General features: G+C 45.5%; 1 protein-coding gene across 2 annotated transcripts in view; it reads right to left on the minus strand.

Moving 5' to 3' along the window:
- Ns3 (nucleostemin 3) overlaps positions 1–15,302 on the minus strand; it is a 262,076-nt gene that overhangs the window by 218,885 nt on the left and 27,889 nt on the right. For both annotated transcript variants that reach the window (XM_037419646.2, XM_037419639.2), the window contains exon 3: positions 7,945–8,068. In XM_037419646.2, coding sequence (XP_037275543.2) covers positions 7,945–8,068 — 124 coding nt within the window. The remainder of the gene's footprint in view (positions 1–7,944; positions 8,069–15,302) is intronic.

The following is a 15,302-nucleotide window of genomic DNA, read 5'->3' on the forward strand; positions in this document are numbered from 1 at the left end:
GGTAGCCTGCCTGGGGGGCCCTGGGGCACCCCGGCAGGCGTGTTTACTTGAGTGCTAGCTTCGGAGCGTACGCTAAGCCCAGAGCGGTGCCTAGTGCTTGAAGTGGTCGTACCACAACGAGCCGCACTTGCGTTAGGCCTACGCGTACGAGGTTTGCCCTAACACTCGCGACCAGGCCCAGTGGCCATCGTGAGAGTGCGCAGCATAGCCGCGAGGGACCTTTTCCCGACCGGCGTGTCAAAGCTCGCCATTGCCAGCTGCGACGTGCTCGCGGTTTTCCCCTTATTGTGAACATCCGCGTGCGGGTGCCTTTGCTACCCGCGTCCCGGGAGCGGACGTTGTACTGTTGTTCGGGGTGCCGCCAGAGGCAATAAAGTGTTGTGTACTGTTACATTAGAACACTGTCTATTTGCCGCGCCGCGCTAAACGCCTTATCAGTTGAGCGCGCGCGGAGCGGTGCGCTACACGCGAGTAAACGGAGTAGCGGCCCTGTGGCTCGCTAAGCGTGAACCCGCGGTGATCGTCCGCTGCAGTTAGGAGCGGGGTCACCATAATGTGTAGATTAACGGATGGCCATGGGTAGTGACTATCGTGAACAGTAGGCCATCAGGCCTGCGAAGAACACGAGAACATGTTGAGCCCTTTGCCCAGAACGAACTGTGTTTATTTATTGTTTCCGTAACCCCCCCCCCCTGCTGTGCCAGGCTTGCACAGCGCAACACAACTACTACCAGCGCCGCGTGGGGTCACTGCATTTGAGCCAACATTGTAACAAAACCGAGTGATTTTTTGCCACGATTAATCGTTCTCGAATATGTGGGTGAGATATTTAAATAGCTCACCGGTTACGTAGTCGCTGAAATTTGTGACCATCTTTCGTTGCAACTAGGATGCAGCGGCAGCGTGGAGCTCGAATACGTTACACCAGTCCTTGTGGGGGTGCTGATACCCCCTGTAAGGTTGTTTGCGCTACGTGGTGCACATGTCTTGCCCAAAAGCAGCATTTCGGGTTACAACTACCGAGTGGTAGGTGGTCGTGATTACAACTGTCATCATCATCATGGTTGTGACAGCGGTAGCACCGGTGGGGACCTTTGGCGGAAAGCAAGCCTTGGTGGCGGGCGAGAGTTGAGCGAGTCTCTTCTGCGCATGGTGGCTGCCGCGAACAGTTGTCTCTAGCGTGGGTCTTCGGCGTGTGGCACCGCGGGCCTGCGCGCCAGGGAGCCCACGTGGTAAGTCAAGCGTTGGCAACGCCGCTTAAGTGTGCTATTGTGTGTTTGTCATGTTTTGAAGTGTATGGAAATTGTGTGTAAGGATGTCTTAGTGGGTCGATCACGATTGATATATCATTCTGCGGACGATATCGTCGTTGTAAATTAGTTAAATAAATGTATGTTGTTGGTTTGTACCGACAGCGTCTGCTGTGTCCGTTCACTCCAAGAGCATGGCGAGGCGCTCGCCTCGTCGAGAACCCATACTGGCTGCCCAACGTGGAGCTCTTGGAGTATCAGGCGACAGTTTTTGCGGTTCGGTACAAGCTTTTGTTAAGAGCTGGGGTAGAGTATGCCTAGGGGGACTTTTTTGCTAGCGTCGGTGGTGCGCTTTTCTGAGAGCGAGGAGATTGGTTTTGTGACGTGTTTGAATGTGATGGCAGGTCGAGTTTTTTTTTTTTTTGCTAGCAAGTGACGTTCTTTTTTGGTGTTAAGTTTTCAAAACCGTTGTTGAACTGGGACGAGAGCCATGCGGTCTGCATCTTGGGGTAAGCAAGGCCTAGAGCACGTGGTTTGTAGGCCAGGCCCAAAGCGAGTGAGTACGAAAGCCTCATGGGTGGTCTGACTTTCTGTAAATAGCTTCTTCTATCTCTTTGGACTCAGGAAGCCGGGGGTCTGTGCCGACTTGTATTGCTGCTCTACGGCGGGGCGTCGTGACACCGCTTGGAGCGGTGGACGCCAATCGCTCGGTAAGCTGCTGTGTGCGGCGAACGATAGGGCTACCTTACAGAGTGGATGTCTCCTGGCGGCTGCCTCTTCTGCGCCTAGGCTGGGTGCTGGGTGGATGCCTGTTGTTGCCGAGCAACTCATTAGGCCTAAGGCTCTACGCAGCCGCCTGTCGCACGTGGCACAACTAGGTGGATCGTGGCGTTAAAGTGTTGCGCTCTGCTTCCCTCACTTTTTTTTATCTTGAGATGCACGAGTTAGCAAAAAGTGATTTTTGTTTTATTTTGATGAGGGTCTCGGCCATCACCGATGTATTAGCTACTAGCAGTACTGACTATCGTACCATGTGGGTGAAAAGCCCGAAGCTCCCTTCCCTAGGCCCTCCTCCATTTTTTTTTCTTTCGAGTGTTTTGTAATGTAGCAGCGGGGGTGTTGTAATCTATGGCTGGCTTGCACATAGTCAGCACCGCTAGCCAGGACTGCGGTCGTGAGGTCGGGCGGTGGAGATACCTGGGACCTGCGCAACTGCCTGCAGTCCAGCACTCTCGTGAGTGCTGGTCGCAACTGGAAGACTTGTCGGCGCTAGTGACGGTTCGTCGCGCCGATGGCAACGTTGGTGTTGCGGGACCGGCACTGAGGTGATGTCGAGCCGGACAGTGCAGCAGTGTCGACCGGCGGCAGTGTCGTGGTGCAGGGACATTATGAAGACACATGTGATGTCATTGTTCTTGTTAAAGCTTGTGTAGCTAATTTCTTTGTTTTTTCAGGATATGGTTTAAATTAAGGTTAGGGGGATGTGGGGGGTGCCGATACCCCCTGTAAGGTTGTTCGCGCTATGTGGTGCACGTGTCTCGCCCAAAAGCCGCATTTCGTGTTACAACTACCGGGTGGTAGGTGGCAGTGATTACCACTGTCATCATCATCATGGTTGTGACAGTGGTGGCACCAGTGGGGACCTCTGGCGGAAAGCAAGCCTTGGTGGCGGGCGAGAGTTGAACGAGTCTCTTCTGCACGTGACAGCTGCCGTGAACGGTTGTCTCTAGCGTGGGTCCTCAGCGCGTGGCACCGCGAACTGCACGCCGGGGGGCCCACGTGGTAAGTCAAGCGTTGGCAACGCCGCCTTGGGTGTGTTATTATGTGTTTGTCATGTTTTGGAGTGTATGGAAATTGTGTGTAATGATGTCTTAGTGGGTTGATCACGATTGATGTATCATATGGCGGATGATATCGTCGTTGTAAATTAGTTAAATAAGTGTACGTTGTTGGTTTGTACCGACCGCGTCTGCTGTGACCGTTCATTCCAAGAGCATGCCGAGGCGCTCGCCTCGTCGAGACCCCACATCCTGTACGGGTCCGACATCTGCTAATCCGGTGTACTTGGAGATGTCAAGATCATCCGATGGTTCTGGCATGGTGCTGGTCGCTGTGTGCTGCTAGATGATTCGGTAGTCGATGTATGGTCAGGGCGTCTTGTGGGGAACTGCGTTGATGATGAATGACTGATGAAGGGGCTGGCAGGTCTTCATCCTGTCGACTTGTGTGACGTGGCCTGGCTCATACGCCATACTTATTCTTTTCTGGCTTCTTCCTTCTCAGCTTTTACCAACCATCGCTACCTGCTTACATTACAAATACACACTTTCCTTACTATAATGTTGGCATTTTTTGATCTCACTGGAACAGTTGCTGTCTTGAGGCACTGAGTATAAACTGTAGCAAGTTTCTTCAGAGTGAATTCTGAGTATTTAATTCGATCAACTGCTATCCGTCATCACCAGAAGCTTTCCCGCGTGGAATATCCTATATGGCCTTTCTAACCTTGTCAGTATTTAAATATGGCACTTCCGTATCTTTCTCGTCACTACATTTACTCAAATATGGATGACTCAAGTTATTTTCAAACTATATAGTTCAGTGTAGCATTCTTCTTCCACTCAAACTATGCCACTAAAGTTGCCGATATTGCCTGCTTGTAATTGACAGTGTGTATTCGTTTTCTTCCAATGAAAATTCTCCTATTCACAACTTCGATACTGCTGCCCTTTTTTAGTGCTGGCTGTTTCTATGACTTTGATGTTGTAGTTTCTTACGTGATAGACTCTCTCTGGTTGATAAGCATTGTCAGGCCAGCGCACTCTATTTTAGATATGGAGTTGGCCTCCCTCATGTGCTGCCGTTTCTTTATTAAATAGTCTTTAGTGAATAGGGAAAGCTTGCCAAGTTCTTGTCTCAGTGCTTTAGTTCTAACTTCAACTGCTGCTTCAGAGATCAGTGTAGACACTGTTTCATTCATTCCTTCAATGTCAGCATTATCCTCTTCTTTTAAAGCTGCACATTTATTTTCTGTGTTGATCTTTTAACTCTTTCAGGGTTTTCTCTGTACATGGCCCAAAGAGCTTTGGCCGCACATGTGCGGCGCTGCCTTTTATGTTCAAAATGCATACCACTTTTGATGATTTCTCTTACTTGACATGTGCTGTCACACTTCGGGAATACGTAGAATTTTTTTTCGCCGATATCTCTCAGTTCTTTTTTTTTTCCTTTCCAAAGTGGTGCGGTGGTTTTCACTTGCTCATCTTTCATGCAGTACGGCTTGTTTCCATTTTGTTCTTTGGGTGGTTATCACTATTTCCGCCCGCAAGGCTGATCGCTGTCTGGTTTCTAATCTTTCAAGGGAGTGACCACTAGTGACTCTTTCCCTTAATGCTTCCTGGCGTGCGATTACATGTTTGAATGTAAACATGCGACAAATGTCTGTCTGATTGGGTATGTAAACTGAGAAACTATTTGAACTCCAACTAAAAAGTATGTGAAGATGCGTAAACCTGATGTTTCGGAACCGCCTTGGTTCCTTCTTCGGAAGGGATTGGGGCTACGTTGTAGCGGCGTCATCAAAGCACTCGCGAGGCGGTTAATGACTCCCCTCTCTTCCTCTCTTGTTTTGCCGCGGAGCGTGGTTCGTGTGCATACACAGGGGGAAGGATTCCGAAAGAATGGTTGATGTGTTGGGCCGTTTGATGCATGAGCCATGACTCGAGTAGTAACCTTCTCCTCGAGTTAGTCTCGCTTTCAAGGATGGTCGCTGCGTCGAAATTTATCCGGTGGTCAAACGTCTCAGCATACTCAGCGACTGCGCTGCGCTCTTTGTAGAGCTTCCGGAAGTCGTTGGCGTGTGGTTCGAGTTGTTCCGGTAGGTTTTTTTGTCTTGCCGATATACAAAGAAGGGCACTCGGCACACGGGATTTTGTAAACAACCCCGGGGGTCCTGTCCATTCTTGGCCGGTCTTTCGGGCGGGGGAGAAGGCAGCCCAGCGTACACGAAGGCACGTGCGCGATGCGAACCCTTTGTTTTTTGAAGATCGGCGCCAACATCTCGCTGGTTTCCAGGACGTATGGTGCTGGTACGGGTTTCAGAGGGCTGCCAATTAATGCTGATTGGGGTTTTTGTACCCTATGTTGCTCTGTGCGGCAGGTGGCGGCTCAAATGAAGTTTTTTGGGTATGCATTTTTTTTTCTGAGGTCTGCAATTAAGCGAGCCTCCTCTTTCTTTCCCTCCACGCCATTGGAGCATAGGTTTTAGATCTCTGGAGCAGCTTGGTCACAACCGAGGCCTTGTGACAGGCGGGATGGGATGAATCATATTGAAGGTAGCGGCCGACGTGCGTTGGCTTCCTGTGAAGGTCAAGAAAGGGCAGGCAACGGTCGCTTTCACACTTGGCCGCGAATTGTATGGCTGGGTGCACAGAATTTAGATGCTGTCTGAAGTTTTGAATTTCAGACATGCTTCATGATGCAAAAGCAATCGTCCTGATAACGAAGAAAAACCTTGAGTCGTGGCTAGAAGGAGCTGAGGGCTTTCTCTTTTATAAGCTCCATGATCAGGTTTGCCATCGTGACAAAGATGGAAGCTCCCATCGCAGTTCCACTTTTCTGCCTGAAAACAGTTCCTTTCTGAAAACAGTTCCTTTGTAGGAGACGTATGTACTAGACAGGCAGAGCTTGTCAACCGCCGAACGAGTCCTTTCACTCAGGCTTGCGTCACCCTCTAACGCAGCACGCGCAGAGGACAGAGCTAAGGACACTGGCACATTGGTGAACAAGAAAACGACGTTGAACGAGACCAGTTCTCGTCATTGTCAATGCTCACCTCTGACACTAGCTTCACGAAGTGGCTGAAGTCACGTACATGAGTAGGTGTCTTCCGGGTTAGGGGGGCGAAGATTTTGTGTGGGAAATTCGAAAGGGCTCGGCATGGAGAGGAAGTGAAGTCTACAATCGGTCGGAGGGCGACGTCAGGTTTGTGAATTTATGGTTGTCCTTAGAAATCCGGTGCGGACCTCTTACGGCAGATCCGTTACCTGCGACTAATCTGCCATAACGGATCTGCCGTATATTTTTTTTCTTGAAGTGAATGTTGTAAAGATTTTATTTCACAACAAACAAATGCATTTTTGGCATGCATTTTGTGAAATAATTCGACCCTGAGTGGGTTCAATCTTCCGGTTTCATTGTAACTACCTTTAGGTTTGGTTGTCTTTTCATGGATAATCTTGCTCAGATTTTCAAAAATTAGGCACTATTTTCACTGTTACTAACCTATGCCTACTGCACTTCACCTGGTCAATTACATCAATGTCTTATGCTTGCGCTTCCACATAGAATAAAATTTCTCTTGTACATTATGGCTTTTTCGTGTCCAATTCTTACTGCTAACTTTAAGAAAAAGGTGCTCATTATGCGAACCCTATTCTGCTCTGCAAATTCCACTAACACCTCCTCAGTGCTATTCCTAGAACCAATACAATAATCATCAATTGCCTCTTCCCCATTTTGTTGTGTTCCTACTTTTGCATTGAACCCTCTTATGATAACGGTGTACTGGATGTGCCCCTGTCTCACTGCTACTTCAATATCCTTGTACAGTCAGACATCGATATAACAAACCCAGATATAAAAAAACATTGGTTAGCACGTGGCCTTTCAATCTGAAGCGCGCGGCACTAACCATTAGATCACAAAATGTATGTTGTGAAGCCTGCTAATAGCAAGCCATTTATATACACCATATACCATTTTGTAATCTTCAGAGCTCCGTAACATCAGAGCATTTTTGTCATCAGTAGCCAGATGGCGATAAAGGTCTCGCGTTGGGCATGCTCTCAAGGTCATCGTCTCCAGCCTATAGGGCTTTGATCAGCGCTGCCTCTAAAGAACGTAGTCGCTCAAGCACGTGCACTTATCAAAGTCACGCTTATCAAACTCGTGATTCAGGAGAGCATGAAGGTCACTTTGCTCGCTGTTGGACCGCGTTTACAGAAGGAGCACGCTGCTTACCCACGAAGAAGTAAGAATTGTGAGAGCTGTTTGTGCTTGTCATTGTGCATTCATTTTGTGCATTTTCTCTGTTTCCACAGCGTGCTTGAAGTGTCAATCTGTGGCAGCTGCTAGTCCTCGCACGTCTTGTGTATGCTCATTTTGTGCGTGCTTTGCTCGATGTGCACGCTGCAAGTTTCGAGCTGGTTTTGCTTCTTCACCTTACTTTCCAATTTACTGATATAGCATACATTTCCTCGCCCTTGTGGCAAAACAATGCACAATAAATGCTCAACTACATCTGTGGAGACATCTTTCACTTTGTGTTATACCCATTCCTAACAAGAAAGATCAGCAACGATTTCTATCTATTAACATAAGCATAAAAATTCTTGATTATGAGGCTTTTTGAAGGAGTGTGGCACATGAAAGCAGAACATTAATGAAAATGCCCAATATATAAAGCTTCCACTCCCCTGCATTCATGAGAAAAAAAAAGTATAGCATTTAATTTTGAACCATGTCCATCCATAAGGCTGCCACACTCCCCTGCATTCATGAGAAAAAAAAAGTAAAGCATTTAATTTTGAACCATGTCCATCCATAAGGCTGCCACACTCCGTGACAACAGGCATGTTACTGCCCCGAACACAAATACTGTCTTGCACCTAAAGAAGGAAGGTGAGCCACCCACCTCCTTGGTATGCGCAGCAGGTCCTGGTGCCTCTCATGTAGCCTGCGCAGGCTGGCTCGCTCTTGCTCAGACAGTACACCACGCACCACGCTGCCCACACTGACCACTGTCACATTCTGCTTCTCTGCACACATCACCAAGAACAACTCTGTGCCGACAGAAGACATGGGCAGCAAAAAAGGACCCTCCCGTATTTACAGCACAAGACACATACGGGGGACTGGAACAATCGTGACACAGATCTAATCGTGACACAAATCTAAGAAAACAGTGCTGATGAAAAGACTACCTGCCGCCGGCCCACACCAAACCTGCAACTTTCTGCAGCTTGTCATTAGTATTTCTTCAAAGAAAGAAGCCCTATAAAATTAGAAGGCCCGTCTGCACATGCTCTACATATACTGGCCAATTTTTCCTGGTGCCCTCCACTCCCCACCCCAAAAAAAAAAGGATTATTGTTTTGTGGAAGAACAGACACCATCCGACTTAATTACGTACTTCTGACAACGATTGCAACAAGTACAAAAACAACACGAAAATGACATTAATAATATAAACACATTTGCAAAAATTAATAGCACACCTGAGAATCTAGCAAAATTTGGCTCAGAGCCTCAACTCTGGCAAAAAGATGAAACCAGCAAGTTTACTCACACCATAGCCAGCAATAGACACCTGCACACACACGCAGAAATTTTACACACAACTGTGTTTTTTTTTCGTCAACATGCAAGAAGGGGCGAAAGAATCCTTTTCATCATGCAGTTCACATAGAGGTGTGTGAATAGTAGAAAATTTGAAACGTCAGTCAAGCATTGCATTGCTATCGATTAGAGAATTGTCTGAGACATTTCGAGCCTTTGAAATGACTTGAGCAATCGACATTTTTAACACAGTTGATCCCGGATATATCAAACTCCGATATATTGAATTATTGGCTATATTACACGGTTGAGATATCCCCCAGAATTTCCCATGCAAAATTATTGGGCTGGTGCACACGTATATTGAAAGCCCATTTATTCCATTTTTCCTATTCAACGCTGGCCATTTCTAGGCCCTTTTCTAACCAGTTTTCGTACAAGTTCACACCCAGATAATGAAAAGGCAACGTTATTCTAATGCACTGATCTGCATTCCTTGTGCAGTGCTTATGATGCACCGATATGTTTGATGCACAATCTACATGTTTGAATGCGCAACATGTTTTACAATGGGACTAATTGTAAAGGGCACCAAAGTGAGATTGCAAAGTAACTAGGCAGCCTCGCTTCATTGTTCGCATTTTCTTTTTTGTTACTTGATTTTTCACACCAAAGCAGTGGCTGCCTCCTACAAAGCCACCAAGTTCCATCACTATAGCCCATTTATCAACAATGGACGGGTGGGTTGGGCTGGTGGTTGTTCTTCAGTTGTTTGTGGGCCACATTGTCGCTTGCCTCTAGTGGACTTGTGTATTTCTCGCTTCAGTAGGGGTGGAAGTGGGCGTCAGTCTTTTGGAGCAGCTTTGGAGCAGTAAAAAGGGAGTTTTGAAGCAGCTCTGGAGCAACAAAAGGTGTGTTTTGGAGCCCCAAATTTTAGCTTTGGAGCAGATTTCTCGGGCTACATCTCACTGTTAATAAATTTTTTTTTCTGGTAAACACAAAACATTTCTGTGGTTTTTACTAAGCATGCAATGCTGACCACCGGACCAGGCTTACCTGAAACTCATATATATTTAACCCCACAACATCAAAATTGACAGCGCAGCAACTCAAAGAAAAAACATAAGTGGGGTTTTCGACAGCTACTAGACCTCGAACAAATTAAATAATAATGTCAAAATTTGGCAATGTTCAAAATAGGATGAATACACCGCATCCAACATAAACAGCAACTCAAGACTATAGATGAGCTACTATATTATCAAAGTTATCTTCATACTAAGCCCCCAGCGCTCTATAAAAATAAATGTAGAAAACTTATATTCCGGTCATTCAAGTGCGAGAACGGCGAGGAAATTTAGATGTGCTCGCCGCTCCATCTTTAGGCAATTAGGTGAAATTTTTTTATTAGAATAGGAATTATACACACTCGACGGGCTTTCGCCGTTGTTGCCATGTTCGGCATGAACTACAAGTTGGAAACATTCCCCGCACATCATACGTTCTACCCGCGCGTTAAATTTCACAAGCTGGGGTGATGAGTGCTGCTCAAGCAGAGATTAAACGAGACGGCTGATCTCCATCGCTTGGTGTTCGCACGTGTTAGCATCCTACCGCGTGTTAAAACTGCCGTCAAATAAAATGCTCAAGCAGAGAGGAGACACGCCGCCCGTATTGTCTATATTTGTTTCTTTCTGTGTGTGCTTATTCTTTCGGCGCGACGTTGAGTATTTAATCAAGACATACACCAACTAGCCCAACAGCGAGTCCTACTAAACATTGTAAAGCTTGAAAGAATTCAAAGATCCGTTGTCCAATTTACCTGTAACAACTACAAAGGCACCGATTGTGTCACTGATATGATAAAACATATTGGTCTAGTTATACTTAAAGTTAGGCGTGCTGAAAGCAGATTAAAATACTTGTATTTGACATACAAAAATTTAATACAGATTAACAATCATCATTATATTAAGAACCACACAGTGCGCACAAGTAATCATCTTCATAATGGGAAAATGATACAGGAATACAGCAGTTCAGATGATACATTTCAGTATTCTTTTTTTCAAGAACCATAAGCACCTGGAGCAAACTACCCGGAGAATTTGTGAATAGTCCCAATGTAGAAGTTTTTATAACAAAATTGAAAGAAATACTTGCATAAAAATGTCCTAACATGATTGCATTTGCATTGCACTGTTGAATGAGTTGATCTTTTGTTTACTGATGTGTAATTCCTTGATGCATTCTTTTGATGTAATTTTATTTGTGTTGACTCCTGCTTGGAGTCACATGACTCTGCAGTTTTGTTAAATAAATAAATAAAATGTGACTTCAATGAAAACGAACTGGTGAAGCCAAGGAATGTAGAATGGGCTTGAATTGTACAGCTTTCCCTGTATTGCAATCATCGAGATCCAAATCTAAAAACAGTGAACTGGATGATAGAATAAATTTATTTTAAAATTTGTCTGGCTGTGTTCTATGAAAGAAAAACATTTTAATGGTGTTTTCGTACATTATACTTTTTTCATGCATATATCACAAATACTAAAACACAGTTAAAACAGTATAATTTACGTCATATCTTCCATGGCTTACCATCCGTTAGTTTTCATTATTGTTGTATAAACGAAAGAAATCTTATATATGTTAGTTGACTACATACGTACCATCTCGTATTTAGGCTGCTGCGGTTATTTTGTAGCATGGAGAATGCACTATCGAAAGGCGTGTACACAGATTTCGAGTTTGTGTTGTACGGTAATGTATTTTGTGACGATGGAAATGCACGGCAGCCAGTAGAGGCTACTAGGATTTATGGCAAATATATTTTATGGGAAACAGCTCAATCCTGTCTCTTAGGACAAATGTAGCCAGTCTGATTCCCTGTCCTGTTTTCTTTCATTTTTTTTCCTCGTTCTCAGTTCCACAACAAACATTTCGTTATGCAATAGTAGTTCGCCAAGAACAGGACGATTACGTCTGCTGGCATCCTTATCAAAACGCCGAAAATTAATACGTCGAATTGAAGGCCGAACGTCACAACAACAAAAAAAATGTAATGCCGAAAACTTAAGATGACGAAAATTTAAAATACCAAAAATCAATACACTGAAATGTTAAAATGCCGAAACATGAACACATCACTTAGCTATGGTAGAAGATAAAGGATATTGGCAACATAACAGTTCCGTCATGCTCTCTTTCAATACTCATATTCTCTTGGCAATTAATCTTTGTAGAAGTGATGAGACATCAGTTGTCCAAATAGTTTGGCAGCTGCCCTCCCAGTCTGGACATTATGGATATTCTAAGTTTCCTGCGAGGCATTGCACACAATTTATGTGTATGAAATTGAATCAACAAGAAAATATATTTTTCTTGTTTTCGAAGGCTTGACTCATATGGGAAGGGAATTCATGGCTATTAGAAAACAGGGCTAAAGCGAGCACGAAAGCGAGCAGGCGAGTGGATGCTCAATCACCGCTAAACACTATCTTTTACTATAGCAAGGTCCTGGTATTTTGGCCGTTTTGATTTTTTGGCGTTTCGATTTTTCACCATTTGATATTTTTGGCATTTATATTTTTTGACATATCAATTTATCCTCCTTCTGACATTCGACCTTGTAATAATTGGTCCTCTTGTTTTTCGGCGTTTTGATTGCCACCCTCTCTGCTATCACCTATTCCCTATTTCCCACAAGGCTGAGTATGCACTGCCCCTTCACCACAACACAGGAAAAAAAAGGAGCCTCCAATCAGGCAGATCTTAAAACGCATCGTGTGCCACGACACCCGCAAAAACACGTGCTTTACACGTGCAGAACACCTGCAGGGCATGACCACACCAACTTATTTTCGAGGCAGCTGGAATAGGACAGCTGAGGAGTCAACGTTCGAGAAAATATTGTGGCAGCGCCTTCTGCGCCGCGCGGCGCAGCAGCCAGCCCCACACAGAAGTGGCTCCTGCGGCGCACGGAAGTGACGTCACTTTAAAAATTATTACCTAAAGCTAGTTAAATGTGTGAATTATTCGTATGTAATGCATTAAATTTACAAAAATTTTACTAAGCAGGTGTTTAACGAGTCAATTAGCCAAGGTTTGTTACTTAAATACATAATACAAGTATATTAAATAGAGGGGGCACCATGGGCGCTGCGGCTGCGAAAGGTAAACACTGCGAGATGGTAGCCGCATGCGATGTGTTAGGTGGTGAAAACTCCGATGAAATCGTGGCCATGGCCTAGGCCACTCCCAAGGAGGACTGGAGTGTCGTCGCTGCTTCATGTGATTGCTGGATGCTTAGTTGAACTTGGTGGTTGGAGCTAGCGCGACCGTCCACCGCGCCACAGCTTCATCTGAGTGTGTGCGCCACAAAGTTTCTCAGTATGATGTGCGGATTACAGTTGTTAGACGTACTGCATTTTCTAGATTGCAATGCCATGCGTGGTGTTGTCAAAGGTGAAAGTGTTCTTGCTGCCGAGTTTCGCTTGTCGCGAAGGACAAGGTCGACGATGAAATAAATGCTTTCGCACAGTTCACGTGTGACTGATCGGACCCACATGCATGAAACCCCAGAGCGTCGGCGAAGTGTTTATACGGTGGATGGAAACAACTTTATTGTAATGTTCTTACGAAGCCTGTGATCTACGAAGGCCAGAGCTACTGCATTGCCATCTGTTTTGTCAAGTGCGAACACGTACGGCCATTCTCATCCGTTGCTACGTGAATGCTCCCGTGCTGTCACAGGCCGCGCGTGTTATTGAGCAAGGCAGACAAGCTGTTTTGTAGTTAGATGGGCTAACGCCGTCGGCACTTGCCCTTGGGCATTGTTTATCAAGTGCTGATCGCCTAGAACATTGTGATGACACGTCAGTATCTTTAAAGAAAGCGGCCTGCCGGTTACCTCGTCAGGTGATGGTACACTGAACGACATAAATACGGTTGCCCAAGACTACGTTGCAGTGCACCTTTCTGTCGTCAAAACTTTGATAAACTGTGGAAATCAACATTCCTGACACCTGTGCCGAAGAAACCAATGCAGCCAGCTGCATTCGAGTTCTTGTGTCCTTTTGCGTCTCGCCGATTAAGAGCACTAATTCGCAAAACACTTTATCATAATAAATATAGTCAATCCTGCAATACTATACGAAGACGTAGATCCAATATTAAAGGGCCTGTGGACGAGACCACCACCAGCAGCAAGTCGGGCTGATGAGGAGACGCAAATGTTAAAACAATACATGCGTGAACAAAAAAAAAAATAAGAGGAAGTATCGATAACTGCAATGGGATTTGAACCACCGGCCTCACCAGTTGATGTGTTTCTTTACCCAACTACGCCACAGCTGCCGATCAGTTTGAAGTGGCAAACAAGCCGGTTTTGTATTGTTGTCACGCTAAACCTAACTAACATTTTTGTTCACTTTTTCGTTTGGACGTAATTTTAACTGCTTTTATCGTTATGTCTAGACGTACCGCTAGACACTCCCAACTATTCAAACAAAACGCCTATCCGGAAAATGCATAACGTCACTTTTGTGCGGCACAGCAGCCGTTTCTGTGTGGGGGTGGCTCGTTCGCCGCGCGGCGCAGCAGTCTCTGCCAAAAATTTTTCTCCCCACATTCGCTGGCAGTGCCCGGCACCGCAGCACCACTTTCGGCAATGGTTCCATGTTGTGGTCATCTTGCGGCCTGTTCGTGCGTGTGGTGCTGTGCGGCAAACTTTAGACGATTATCATTCATCTCCTCCTCCCTGTGACGGTGATCTTGTCCAGTCATATTACGAATGGCCCAGTGTTGTGCAGATGACGAAGCCCCTGGTGTTGACTCAGAAGTGTCAGAATGTTTGTCATCTTTACCGATGAGTGCAGCAAGACCATGCGAAGCAAGACCATACGGACCCGAACACCAGAAGAGAGGTTGACATTGAAGGACGCTGTATTGTTGAAATTCAACACCTCTTGAGCAGCTTGCAAAAAGTAACCCTCCATTTTTCTTTCCGATGCACTTTGGCAGATATGGACTTGTGTCTGAAAGAAGGAAAGGTCTTCGAACCTCCTTGACTCTTGTAGCAGTATGTGCCGAAAAAAAGATGTGACACACACAAACAGGAAACATTCATTTACCACAACTTTGCACTCACTTTCAAGCTGCTTCAGAGCAATGCTATCGTGGTCCTTTCCATATCTGATGGCTTCAGAGGTTATTTGCTTGTACAGGATGTCTCCAACTGTGCATCTGCATCCTGTTGTTGGTTTCATTTTACAAATAACACACACCTAACACTCGAATCTCTGGCGGCTGTGGTGATATTAATACAGCTGCAGTATATGCAATGATGTCCATTCGCTGCGGCTTTTCTAATCTCAATGAATTGTTTGCCTACATGGATATTCCAGGAATGTCATCGGACACCTATGCAAATATACACGACAACGTTGGAGACATCAACCAAGCCGCCTGGGAGAAAATGAAAAGGGTGGGTGCAGAAGAAGCACGGCTGGCAAGAGAATGTGGTGATATGATGGTGTGCTCTTGATAACAGTCATCGCCGATGGTACATGGCCAAAAAGATGGTACATGGCCAAAAAAATACACAGGAATAATTAGAAATACAGGGATATCACCCAGAGAAAGGAGCGGAAAAGGTCACGAAAATCTAAAAAAACTCTGTTCTCCTAGCAGCTGTATGCCAGAGGCATG

This window comes from Rhipicephalus microplus, chromosome 3 (assembly GCF_043290135.1).
Source record: "Rhipicephalus microplus isolate Deutch F79 chromosome 3, USDA_Rmic, whole genome shotgun sequence".
NCBI classification, from domain to species: domain Eukaryota; kingdom Metazoa; phylum Arthropoda; class Arachnida; order Ixodida; family Ixodidae; genus Rhipicephalus; species Rhipicephalus microplus.